This window comes from Anopheles darlingi, chromosome 3 (assembly GCF_943734745.1).
Source record: "Anopheles darlingi chromosome 3, idAnoDarlMG_H_01, whole genome shotgun sequence".
Lineage (NCBI taxonomy): Eukaryota > Metazoa > Arthropoda > Insecta > Diptera > Culicidae > Anopheles > Anopheles darlingi.
The window spans coordinates 16,023,967-16,037,284 of record NC_064875.1 but is presented as its reverse complement, the minus strand read 5'-3'; the positions used below and the strand labels follow the sequence as shown (position 1 = coordinate 16,037,284).

The 13,318-nt window shown below is 47.6% G+C and overlaps 1 protein-coding gene across 3 annotated transcripts in view; it reads left to right on the top strand.

Annotated features, from left to right (window-relative positions):
* Window positions 1–13,318, top strand: part of LOC125953393 (uncharacterized) — a 64,529-nt gene that overhangs the window by 43,487 nt on the left and 7,724 nt on the right. For all 3 annotated transcript variants that reach the window (XM_049682940.1, XM_049682942.1, XM_049682941.1), the window contains one exon: window positions 3,706–3,814. In XM_049682940.1, coding sequence (XP_049538897.1) covers window positions 3,706–3,814 — 109 coding nt within the window. The remainder of the gene's footprint in view (window positions 1–3,705; window positions 3,815–13,318) is intronic.

Sequence of the window (13,318 nt, the reverse complement as noted above, 5' to 3'; positions counted from 1 at the left end):
ACGACTAATGGCCGGTGGTGCAGGGCATGTGTAGAGTAATCGTTACCATCGTCGCCCTCGTGTCGCCCAGTGTGAATCGATCACGGAACATGACGCCTATCATCCCATGTAGGTGGCCACACGGGGGGGAAAGGAGAAAAAGGTTAATTTCATTACATCGCGACTGGGAATGGGGATGGAGTGTGGAGAAGTGTGAATCTAATCGCGGTGCGGCAAGTGACGCGATGGTGGATGTTGCTCCGGAGCTATGCTGCTGTTATGGTTCGATGGTGCGCCAGGTGTTGTACGGCAGCATTGGCCAGAAATTGCACTGTCTAGTCTGTGTATTGTGCCATTTATTGCGCCAGTCTCGAGCAGAGAGAAGTGTTGTGGCGCCATATGGAGAAAGGTCACTCGATCTGATCCCCTTCATCCTCATGCTGCACCTGGGCTGTGCCTGTGATGGTTGGCATTGCAAATAGATTTTCAGCAATTCCTCTCTAGTGAGAATAATAGTTCTCCAGAAAATAAGTGTGAATATGTCCTTTGGACAAGTTGCTGTAAATGCCGATGTTAGTATTCAATTTCCAGAACCCTCCACTTATAAGATTGTTGGCAGTTAACTAAACAGATGCAGGTTGATGCGGTTTACGTAATTTTATTTAGATAAAGCTGATCCTATAATACTTCTATGAAGTTTATCAATTGAGTCGAGCACCACTTGAAGCCATGTGGATCGAAGAAAACATGTGATAATTAGAATAGGTCAGAGATCAACTCCAGAGCAAATGCCAGTTCATCGTGATCTTGTCATGAAGCATGAAAATGTGATTGCTATGGAATGTTGTCGTGTTCCCTTATCATTTGATCGTGAATCGTGTCCCAGTTTACTGCACTGTGCAGTTATTGCAATAAGCAATAATCTATTGACAGTTTGTGCTCCATTTACAAGATTCTTTTGTGTTCTTAATTATTCTACTTTTGTGTTTAGATAGAAACGAGGCAAAATTCTCTTTTGCATTAAGTTTAAGTGAAAAGTCGATTCGTCTGCTTTTTATTCTTTTTATGATTGTGAATAAAGTTGGTTGTTTTACACTTCTTTATTTCACTGATATTCGCACACCTAAAAACCACACGTCTTTTTCCGTCTATGGTTACTGAGATAGTCTCTTTTCTCGAAACGATGTATTCTTGCATGTATTCTAAGGGTTGTATTCTCACAAGGGTTGTATTCCCTAAACCCTTGGCTATCTTCCAACCCTCATAACAATTCTATGCATAATCCATTATCAATAATCTTTTTATGATTTTTTTGTGAGGTATTTAAACGATTCGAAAAACATTAGCTAGCTGATTTCATACCTCCTCAAGTGAATCTATTACTCGCATCATTATATCTATGCTTTGGCCTTAAAGAGGGCTCAATATGCGCAATATTCATGTTGCACTTTCGAAGCATTTTAATTTTTTTTTGTGCGGTTATTTTATGTACCAACGAGTTTTTTTTGTGTTCTCTTAGAATCATCTCATTTGAGGACAATAAAAGTCGGATATTCGCTTTTCGCAAATGCATAATTTTACTTTCCACTTCAACCTACATCATACACACCACTCAAGCAACCATCATACGCCATTTTAAATTACCGATCAATCGGCACCACCTTCACACGTGTATCCTGGTATCGAATCGATCAAATCGGTGTACCACATATTTGCCAATAATGGACTGTTAAGCATCCGCTCAGCAGCGAACGAATTAATTTGACTCGCTTCTCGCCGACGGCCCCCCTCTCGCTCTATCGCGTCGACAATATACACACCGAGATTGGCACATTTAACACGCGCGAAACATCGTGATTTATGAAAACTGATACGGAAGATGGCAGCGGGCGATCGCGAGAGTAATAGCAATAGCAATAGGGGAGTAGAGTAGAGATATAACCACCGACGCCATCATCTTGTTAGCTGATTTAAATTGCTGGTGAATTCAATGCGTCAGCCCCTCCTTCTGCTGCTGATGGGGTATGTTGGCCCCTTGATGCGCGAAACAAACGGCAAATATTAGTCGGATACCGGCCGAACCGACCGACCAACCGACCGAGAGGGGCGAGACCAAACGAGATCGGCATTGAGGTTTTGCGGTAGAGCGGAACTGGAGCGGAAAATATCTTCGTTTCTTCCCGCCGCCAAAGTCACTGAAACACATCCGCACATCATCATCACTCGCCGGGTCGGGCCGGGGCTGGGCTGGGCCGGGCTCATTTCACTATCAATTGCACCGACGCTTTCCCTCCAAACCGCGAGCCCACCCCGCCTCGTTTTCACCTTTGATCGTGTGTCAACTTGTCGAAATTATTGCAAGATTTGCTTTGGTCTAGGGCGAACCGATAAGACGGTCGTTTGTAGTGTGAACGATAGATATTGCAATTTAACTGAAACGTTTTATGTTTTCTTATCTTTTTTGCAGGTAACGATCACGATATGATGTGTACCCTTCTTTGAGTGGGGCTTTCTATGACGACGACAGCAGGATGCGTCACGATAGCAATTCGGTAACTCGGGGCTCCTAGACACGAGGAGAACCCTGGTGGCACGGGCGCACGGGTCACTAAATACACTAGTTGTTCCCTCACCCTACTAACCTTCCTCTAATTCCACACAATTGGCATATCTTAATAACCCTAACATTTACTTTATGAATCTTCTCTTTCTCTCTCTCTTTCTCTATAATCCTTTATCTTTACATGCTTCTGTGTGTCTAATACCACCATGCGTGAGTACATTTTTGATAAGACGTTTTTTGACATTCGTTCGGATTCCTGAACATTTTTGTTGTTGTTGTTATTTTGTTCGATCTGGCTTAACATTTCGTTAAATGACCCATTTTGCTTCTATTCAGTATCGTGCATGTTTCGTTATCACTTTATTTATTTTTTCTTTACTGTTAGTACTGTTTCACTTGTTGTCATTATTGAAAATTCAGATATTTTTGTAATCTTCTCTTCCTAATGTTTCGTTAAGTTCCATAGTGTTCGGTTTATCAATTACGTTCAATTTAACATTAATTCCAGTGCATGTGCAGAGCCAAACCCGCCCCAGCGGCATCGGAGCGGCTTGTCTCAAATTAACAATTCCTTACGCTCCGATTCACTCTTCAACATCTAAATACGATACGCATCAACGCACAGTGCATGCTGACGATGCATGAGAGGGCACATATTCAATGCACTTGAGCATCATCTTTGATGTGTGAGGTATAACGGTGAATGAGTGCACAGCCCACCCTCTTCTTCCTCCCTCCTGATCATATCAATCAAAGCTCAATGCCACGGCGGTAGCTGCATCCCTCTTACCACTCGTGGCCACACTTTCCCTCGAAACTGTCACAAGCAGAACAGAACCTTGTCTCAGCACAATCAACCAAGATGACCGGCGCGTTCTCGTCGGGTTGTAATACATGATGACTCGATGGAGACAGGTTCCTTTCTAAATTGACCTTATCAATCAACACGAACCGCATGCGTTGCATTTCCTTCCTATCACACTGACCGCACGGAGGGGTGCATACTATACACAAACATCCATCAACATGGCGGATGTGCTTTGTTTCTGCTGGTCAGCAGTAGCATGCTTCGGTTTATGACACTGAACTCAACTGATAAACATTTCTTTTCCGTCTCTTCTCTCCCTCGTCGGTGCGTTCGTTGCTCCGGCCCTCCTTTGCAGATGTCAGCAGGGTTGATGTCTTGTGTGCGCGAAAACTCGCCACCACTGGAAGCGAGTCCAGCGCAATTACCGGATATACCGATAACGATCACGACACCGGAAACTGCAGGTAAGCGTGCCGTTTACATTTGTTCTAGGTATCGATCATCGAGTGTGTAGATGAAAATTTTCTGTGAGACATACCGACTATCTCGACGACTTCGGAATGTGTCGGAATGTTATCTGCCATTCCTTGACCAGAATAGCGTTCGTTATCCTTTCTCTGTTCTCTGTGATGAGGTAATGGGGGATCCTTTCAGGAATCATGCCGGTGATCACACTTATGGTGGGTCGAGGACACGGTTCGCTCGCTTTTAATTAGTTTTTCGCCTAAAGTTATGCTTTATTGTTTGTACCATACGAACGCCCAAAGGTATGCAATTAGTTACAGTCTTTAGCGCCACCTGGGGAACGTGGGGAGAATCGAATTCGATTGAAATGTTTCGGCTTGGATATAAGTTGCACAGTTTGAATTGACGGTTTGAAAATATGTTTTTTTGGTATTTTTTGGCGCCAGCCCTGAATTTTAGACTAGGTCTGATTCAATATCTCATTCGATTCTGAGCACTTACGTGTTCCTCCAACAATACCAGTCATACTATTTGATATGCCGGAATGCTGTGTGCCAGCCTCGAAGCGTTTGATTAACTCATCTTTTGTGTGTCCGACTTACGCGTACTCCTGCTCCACGTTCCAATAAGAACCATCCCTATCGTAACAATCGCAACACCATCGACCATCATTTCTCCTCCGACTATCGTAATCAGTTTGCACCATTTTGACCTTCCTGAGCAGAATGCGCAACGCCCGCGGGTACCGCGGCCAAGTACATGAAGCATTTGCGCGACTGCGTCACCACGGTGCACCGGGGCACGTTACTAGAGCAAGAGTAGTACATCGACACCGCTGCTACTCAATCTCGTCACGCAAACGTGAACACTCAAATCCCAAACCGCAACCGTTAAGACACTAACCAGCCCGCCAGCCAGCCCGCCAGCCAGCCAGCCAGTGCGTCGGCGCGTGCAGAAGCGTGGCATGGAGTGAGCTGAACGTGTACTAAACTTTTATCGCAGCACGTGGTACACGCAGCGGCGAAACTGGAGCAAGGTTTCAATTGGAAGCCCCACCGAAAATTGTTTTTTTTTTTCTCTAGTGGAGCCTCCACCGAAACACCCATCCCGCAGCCAGGGTGGGCCAAACGATTAAAAGCCAATTGCTATTCGCCGTGTGTGAGTGCGGCGAGCCCCTGAAGGAGAAGGAAGCCAAAGAAAAAATGGGGAAAACTAAGGCGCGTAAAGAGGCGCTCTTCAAAATTGCTAAAGGTGGCCTCCCCGGGAAGTGGCCACGAGACGCCAAGCATGCTAAATGCCTGCAGCCTACCAGCACTGCTCCATCTCGACGAACTCTGGCGTCGAGTGACGCCCCTATCGTAGCGCTCCGGATCGGTGTAACGGTGTACGGGAAGGAAAGGAAGCATTATTATGATGCAGAGCAGCAAAGTTTCCCATTTCCCCGCTTTGAACTTTGAGGTGATCCAGCTGTGCGCTACTCGTTTGTTTTCATTTTGTTTTGCTCTCTCGTTGAACTGTCACACTGCGTGGCCTACTGACATTTTGACGAGCAATCGCACCGAGTCCATCTTAGGAGACCTAGGTTGCTAGGGAGTACATTGCACAACGCTGAACCGAGGGACCGATGGACGTTGTCTACAGCAAGTGGCAGTTTCTGGTTATGCGCATTGCAAGATTGTTGCTGGAACAGTAGAGACCATCATCTCTCATCGAATGTATCGAGCGTCGTTATCCACTCAAAGATATCGCACATCCGGTTGATCCGCAGCGCATGATCAGCTGCAACGAGATTATGTCAGCAACGACAACGACATACGCACACACACACACACGCATGAGATACATAATCGGTAACGATAAACGGAAACCGGAAATCGGGTTCATCAGTCAAGATGATCGTTGATCGTTGCCTTTTCCGTGACGCCATCGTTCACCACCACCGGGGGGGCTAATCTTCAGCTCCAGCATCACCAATAATGAGCGTCTCGAATGCTCTCGCAGAGTGGACCCGCTCGGTGTCTCTTGCGGTGTCCGCCACTGGTGGCCGGCCATAAGCGTGAAAGGTGTGAACGGCCGCCCGAAAAATGGATGTAAAAAGTGAGAAGCTTTTCTCGCGATCTCACCTCGACGGCCATCAAGATCCGCGAAGACAGCGGATGGAGGCAAATGAGCGCCACCCATTATTAGAGCAAATTCGTGGTGGAATGGTGGAATGGGGCATCTTTTCAATTTTTGTAGCCCCCCCTCTCCCCCTTTAGAGCCCGCGCACTTTGGCTGTCGATCGGTCGATTGTCCATGTTTTCTTGTTCCCGTTAAGCACGGTTGTGTTAAGACTTTCTTATCAATCAAAACCCCGACCGACCGAGCGACCGGTCGAACGACGTGAAAGCACACTAGGAAAGGGTGGGGGGAGAGGTTTTTCGGGGATGCTAGCTGGGCTTGCCCAAAAATAGTAGCTCGTCAATTTTCCTCGCTTTTCACGGCAGCACGGCTCATGTATGTTGTGACGTGCGTGACGTGCTGCCGCTACTCTCTGCCGATGGCGCATGCAAAAACCATTGGATTCACTTTTCAATCAACTTTTCTCTGACCACTTTACCGCAGGGTAGTGAAAGGTCACTGCTGCTGGTCCGGAGTGTGTACTTTTTTCGTGTGAGGAGACGCCATGGCGGACATTATTGCGTCGCTGACTGCGTCGTGCATGTCAATGCACTTTTGTGAGTTTGGCGAAGCGGAGAAAGCTTTCATTAGTTTGCGGAGGAGAAGATTTGCGAATGACTCAGTGATCGTGAGTGCCACTGGAGGTCATAGACACGCCGTCTTTTGATTGGCTGTATTCTATTAATGTAAACCGCAAACCGCATTAATGCTCCAAGAAGAAGACGCACTTTCCTGTTATTTGTTGTTACTCATTAGTTTTGCAACTAATTATCAATCCACATTTAAAAGAATCTTCTCTCCGGATCAGAAGAAGACTATTTTTAGTTTTGTGGACTTAGTTATACAATATACCTTTGTCTCAATTTACAAAAATACTCAAAGTACTCTAACCTGTGCTTCCTGTATAATGTTGCTGGTTCTATTACTTGGAATTGTTGGAAATTGTTTGAGCTTGTGCTAGCGTGGCAAATGCGATCCATCTGGACGCACCGAACTGCATTCTGTTAGACGCCTTTACAACTACTGAGAGACTGCATCTTGTGTTACTGGTAACTTGTAATTTTCAATGATTTCTAGATCGAGTTGCAATCTCTTCTACTCGGCTTGATGTTGCCACAATAAATGCTCGCAAAACAGCGAAGTCTAAATCTCACTAAGGACAAATAAGTATACGGTTTAGAATTATTTAAGTAAAGAAAATTTGCTTCAATAGCGACCTTAGGTCAAAGTTCTTCTGTGCAAAGCTTTTCCAGATTTGACACCATGTCCAGTCGTTATCCGTCGCAACTAGAGCCACTTGTACATCAGGATAAACAATATTTTCAAACAAAAAAAAATTTGGATAGCGATTATCCAGCATTTTATAGATGATATTTAATGCCTTTTGGCTATAGATGTTAGGTTCTGATTACTACGATGAGTACTACTTCGACCTAAATCAAACACATGTCTAAAACTGAGCACATTTATGTTTACCATACATGGGCTTTAATAAAAAGAGTTCGTTGGTGCAAAACCTACTTGAATACTAGCCAAAAGACGTTAGATGTTCAATTGTGCTGGTGTATGATTGAGCGATGGAACAGGCAGCTGTGATTGATCACTTGCTGCGGTAACTGGGTGATAAGAACAGGCAACTCCTTCGCAAACAACAAACAACACCGAACAACACCTGACTGTGCGAATGCGATTGTTATAACGTTGCCCCGGCAAGATCACCCTCTCTCCGCCATGATTTCATGATCTCGATCAATTGCATCAAACAGCCCCGATTAGATTAGTGCTTAGTGATAAGGGCCACGTGAATTCGCGTGCACACACCTTACTAACACCGACCAAAACGCCGATCACAGTCGGTGTTGCGAATCAATTTGTTTGTCTTAATCATTTGCGTGATGCCGCGGATGGTAAGAGGGCGAAAGGAGAAGCTCTCCGACGGCAAGATATGATCTCATCGCCATCACCATCGCCTTCGTGAAGTGAGGTTAAAGCGGCTTTAAAGCGAACTTCCACCTACGACCACCTCAACCATACACGCACAAACAATACTACCAACCAACCAACCAGCCAGAGAGAAGGAGTGAGAGAGAGAGAGCTTACGGTCGTGTAAAAGCTTAGCTTAGAGCCACTACTACCACTACTACCACGTGGCTGGCCCACGCGCGCCCCTGGCAGTACATCGCGCGCTGGAGGCGCCGTTTTTGGCCGCTCACGGTGTGCCTCATTTCGGTTCGATTCCTCGCTCGTTGCGGACGTCGCGTTGTGCGTGCTGCTCCGTCGTCCCCGTCGTCGTCATCGTTGTTTGGCGTTGAGTACGTACCACACACACGATAGGCATTTATTTCGCGTTGTGCTACCCTCCGTGTGGTGTGGTAAGTTCTAAGGCGTAGAATGGTCGGATTTCCAGTGGCACAATCGTTTACTACTTAAGCTATCGATCCTTTTCCGTTTGGAAAATGCAACCTGTGTGTGTTTCTGTGTTGTGAGAGCTTATTAGTGAGGAGGGCCAATGCAAGGTGGCGCTTGCCCATAAATGGCGTTCCACGTTCCATGTGAACACGTGCGTGTGTTACAAGCCCAAAAGGGGGGGAGGAGGGAGCGGTGGTGGTAGTAGATGCACCCTTCATGGTGCAGCATGGTCATAATACTATGCTGCTACCGCTACGAATTTATTTGTGGCTGATTGCTATCAGCCGCTCTTTCTCTATGATTAACACCTCATACGGTACGGCAATAAACGCAATGGTGCATTATGGTGCCCAAAATGCTCCGTTCGAACACAGCTCCGTCGCCCTGCCGTGGAAGTGGAAAAGTGGAAAACCCGGGAATCTATATTTCTCGCTTCGCCGCCAGCGTGTTTTTTTTTGTTGTTTTACGAGATGCTCGTTAAATATCGTGCGTGAAATGATGAAGGATGATCGAACGCCCCAGCCCATCAAAACAATCGGAGTGAAGATGATCGTGATCGCGAGGATCGCGGCGAGAGAAGGTCAAACGTTAGCTGCTCGTTCGTTAGCCGATCGCAGCTGGAGATATCATCAATCCCTGAATCCGGTGAATCCGTTCTCGGTCTCTCTTTCCTTCTCTGGTCTGAAGAAGCGGCCGAATCCAACAGCCCAGTGATGCCAGTGTAGCTTCGTGTTCCGTCTCTGGAGTACCCTGGAGATGCTTTCCCTCCACCAATTACTGCTCGTCGCCGTCGTCGTCGTCGTCGTCAAGTGGCCTTACCTTTCTTGGCCGGTTTGCCAGTTTTTGCTACGCATTTTTCTCTCCTCTCAAACTCCTCCCCACCAAGTGAAGGAAGATTGTTGAGTTTGAGGTGACGCCAGCGCGGGGTTGGAAGGAAACTAAAAAGGGAAAACCTTTTGTGATGCTCGCGCAAAAGTCAAGTCGCGGTGAAAAGCGCGGCGGCGGCGGCGTCGTATTAATCCGCGATCGCGATGACTTTGGTCGCCCTCTGCCCCGTCCCCCTCCCCCACTGGAGACACCCTTTCTGGCTGGGGCGGGTACTGGAAAGTGTGCCACGACCGAGGGGTGCGCGTGATGATAATGATGTGAAAAGTTCCCAAAACCCATCCGTCCCGTCTGTCCGCGACCCCGACGGTTGACTGGCGTGTGAACTTTGTGTGTGTGTGTGTGTGTGTGTGCGTGTCTGTGTCGTGATTATGCTCCTCGTACCGGAGTGACGCAGTGTTCGCGACGTGATCGTGAAGGAGCGGGAGGGAATTAAAACTCCAACAGGAACACACCACCGGGAAATCCGACGAAACCCCCGACTGGGTGACAAATGAAACGAACAAAAAGGCGCCAAGGGATTGCTCGTCAGCATGATCTGGGTCGCCCGGCCGAGAGGGAAGAGAGGTCAACAACAATTATGGCAGAAATTAGCTGTGCAAATGTGCATTGTTCGACCATCATCACCACTACCACCACCACCAGCATCAGTTCGGCCATCAGCTGTGTGTGTGTGCGCGCGTTATGGACCCAGAGAAACTCGGCGAACGACGCGGCGGACTCTGACCTTAAATCGGGAAAACTCCTTCACTTCACTTCCCTCCACACACAAACACATCCGCAGCAGCAGCAGCAGCAGCACCAGACGAGGCTGCAAAGAGGGTGCCGAAAGTAGCAGCAGAAGACCATCCAACGATGAAGCTCGACGATAATGACGACCACCACCGGGCACAGTCCCTGGCGTGGCCGGGGAGCGGTTACGCCTCGGAGCTGAGAAACGTTTTAACAAAAATGAAAACATTCGCCAAAAAAAGAAAATGACCAAAGGGAATGAGAAGGAAAGGAGGGTGGGAGGAGCAGCAGCAGCAGCGACCTCCATCGAAATTTGCAACAAAACAGTATCAGTGCCGGCCGCAAGCCTCTCCCGACCGACCAGAGCTCTCCCGATAAAAGAAGGAGAAAATTGGAGTCAAAAGAGGGGAAGGAGGTTCAAACAGATATCATACCCCCTCTTTCCCCGCCCCAACCTTGCAACCCGTTTTTTTCTGTTTATCAAAATCTGGGTTTGCGCTTAAGCGTGGACCGGGAAGCGATCATAAAACAAAAGCGCACACCATCGGGCCAGTGTTGCCATTTTAGGAAACTCGATCGCACGAGAGGAAGGAAGGAGGAGTAGGAGGAGGAGGAACTGGCGGTAGCAGCCCACTTTCCGGTTTCCCCACCTCCCAGCGGGTTTATTAGGCGCTGGCGCTCGAGATCGCGCGAGATAGCCATCGATCATCGAGAAGCGACTGTCCGAATTGAAGGCTTCAAGGTCGAACGCACCCCCGGTCGAACGTAGACGGTGACCATCTTCGATCCCATTCATCTCCCCCCTATCTGTTCCACTATGGACGTCGCTGGGTGGCGTTGACCTAACCAGCGGCCTATCGGTGTGGACCGCGAGAGATCAAATGTTAGATTGTCTGCCGGTCGTTTGTTGTTCAACTGGAAAATGTATCGCCTCCCTTGTGTAACTGCGTGTGTGTTTGTGTATGTGCCGGGTACGGAAAACTTAATTAAGCTAATGTCTCCATTTGATGATGGAGAGTTCAGGGAAGCATAACAACGCAGCATATACCGCCGGACCACCCCAACCCTTCTGTCGCTAAGGCCGACGTGTGCCTTTTCGCGCAGGGTTGCTTTGTCCGGCGTGGCGTTACAGTGCGTTTTTAAAACGTTTTACATGTTTCCATTCAAATGTTAGTGTGTCGATGTGTACGGGGGGATGTTTTTCGGTCACAGTTGGCACACTACAAACCCTCTTGTTCCATTGTTTTGGGATGCGTTTGTTGGTGGCCACGTTGGTTCCCGTTTTTTTTTGGGGCACGACGAAAAGGGAATGTGTCTTTTCACACAAGCGCCACCGAAGAAGCCATTGCTTAGGCCGTACGATGGGGACAAAACGGTCGTTTCCAAGCCTTTGTGTGGACCCCCCCCCCCCCCCTTTCTCGGAAGCCCTTTCTATTGCGGATCTCGTTCAGCCCCAGGTTTTCCGGCCACATTTACTTACGTCAATTCGCGCCGCCATCGTTCGCGCTCGTGCTGCCGTTCGGCACGGGTGCACAACCGAGAGCCGGTGTCACATTATAGGGTCACTGGGATTCGCTAGGAGAAGCCTACTACATGATTGTACTAAATTTTATGATCTGTCAAATCCAACTGACACCATCCGTCAATGACCAAAAATGCGAAACGAATCGTCGTCACAGCAAGCGACCATCGTGCAATCAGTAGAAATTGGTATCGTGCCGTGCCTTGGATTCCTGGTGCTTCATAGTTGATGAAGCACTTCCGATGTCAACTAACTTTCGTTGACTCTCGATGATATTACTGCGAAACCATCAACAAGGTACAGCTGATCAGTAGGCAACCATAGCGCGCGATATGACATCTTGAATAGCGTAAAATCGCGCGATCGTAGCGATTGCGATCGTTTCAATCAAGATACGCACACTGACGATGCTGAGGATGTCAACCTAGCGAAATCTTGATCTTGATCGCACGCGCCACAGCCTACAATCACAGACCGTGGACCATTAAATCACAGCTGACAAACATTATTCGGCCATTTTCTTAAACGTTTATTACACCGGAAGACGGCACACCTGAACAAAAAGCCGTAAACTGAAAATGACAAACAAACTTCTCTTCTTCTTTCGTCCGATCTCCACCGGTCAGCTACCGGCCACCAGCTGACGAAATGGACATTCGTCCATTCGGTCTCTTCGGCATTATGTCAATTATGCTTTCACTTTGGGAGCTGTTTTTACTCCAATTCATGATTTGATTGTCGTGAAATCGCCCCCAAGATCTGATAGCCGCTCGGTAGCGGCGAATGTGAAGTTTACGTAACGTACGTCCACCGCTTGTTTGCCAATTGCGAAACTGGCCATCCGGCCGGCCACTCGGAAGCTGATCCTTAAATGATCCAACTTTCTTTACATCGTAGTATTGCAGCGCACGGCGCAGCGGACGGATGGCACAAAGCCTGTCTTGCATTACTTCCAGTGGACATTGGCGTCTGGGGGGGCATATTTCTTTCACCTACAGCTGGCGCCGTCCTTGAGATGGTGATAGCAGATTGGGCACCCGCGGGCAGGAGAATTTATACATTAATCAAGATACTTAAGTGCGCTGCGCCATGAGTTTCACCGACGAAAGTGGCGTTACTTTTCGGCAATCGCATCATTATCTGCTTCGGCCTCATATATAATTCCTTCGGCCTCTTCTCAAAGACGTTGATTTGATGTCGTAAAAAGTGTTTTTATTGCAGCTGACTTTACAGTTGAACTTATACCAACGGGTCATAAGGACCGTGCAGTAGTTGAGATGTCAGATTTAATCACCCCGATTCGGATCCAGCGTATTCCGACGACCGGTTTGTGCAGTACCAGATCACAACTCTTGGGGGGAGGGGGAGGGGGAGTAGTAGGTGTGTGTGATCCATTGAGAACGGATTTACATAATTACCGGTTTTGCGCCATTCCTTCTCTCTCGGTGTAACCAGATGCATATTGATGGCGATCAAATTATTCACACATTCTGATCTCATCACTGTCACCTTTTGTGGTGACTTTAACGAATTTAACGAATTGAATTTAAAGCTCAGCCATATTCCGGCAAAACTGTAACCTATAACCCTGGAACAAGCGCGTCTCAAATGTCAGAATAAGTAATGGCGAAGCTGTTCAAACCCGAGCGATCAATCCCGACGTGATCAGTCTCTCAAGCATTTAAGGTGTGATCCGCCACGATGTGCGAACACCACCAACACCTGAATAGAATCTCGTCACTGTCATCAGGTGGGTAGGTGGTGTGACCATGGCTTTTAACTCCTACCCATTCCA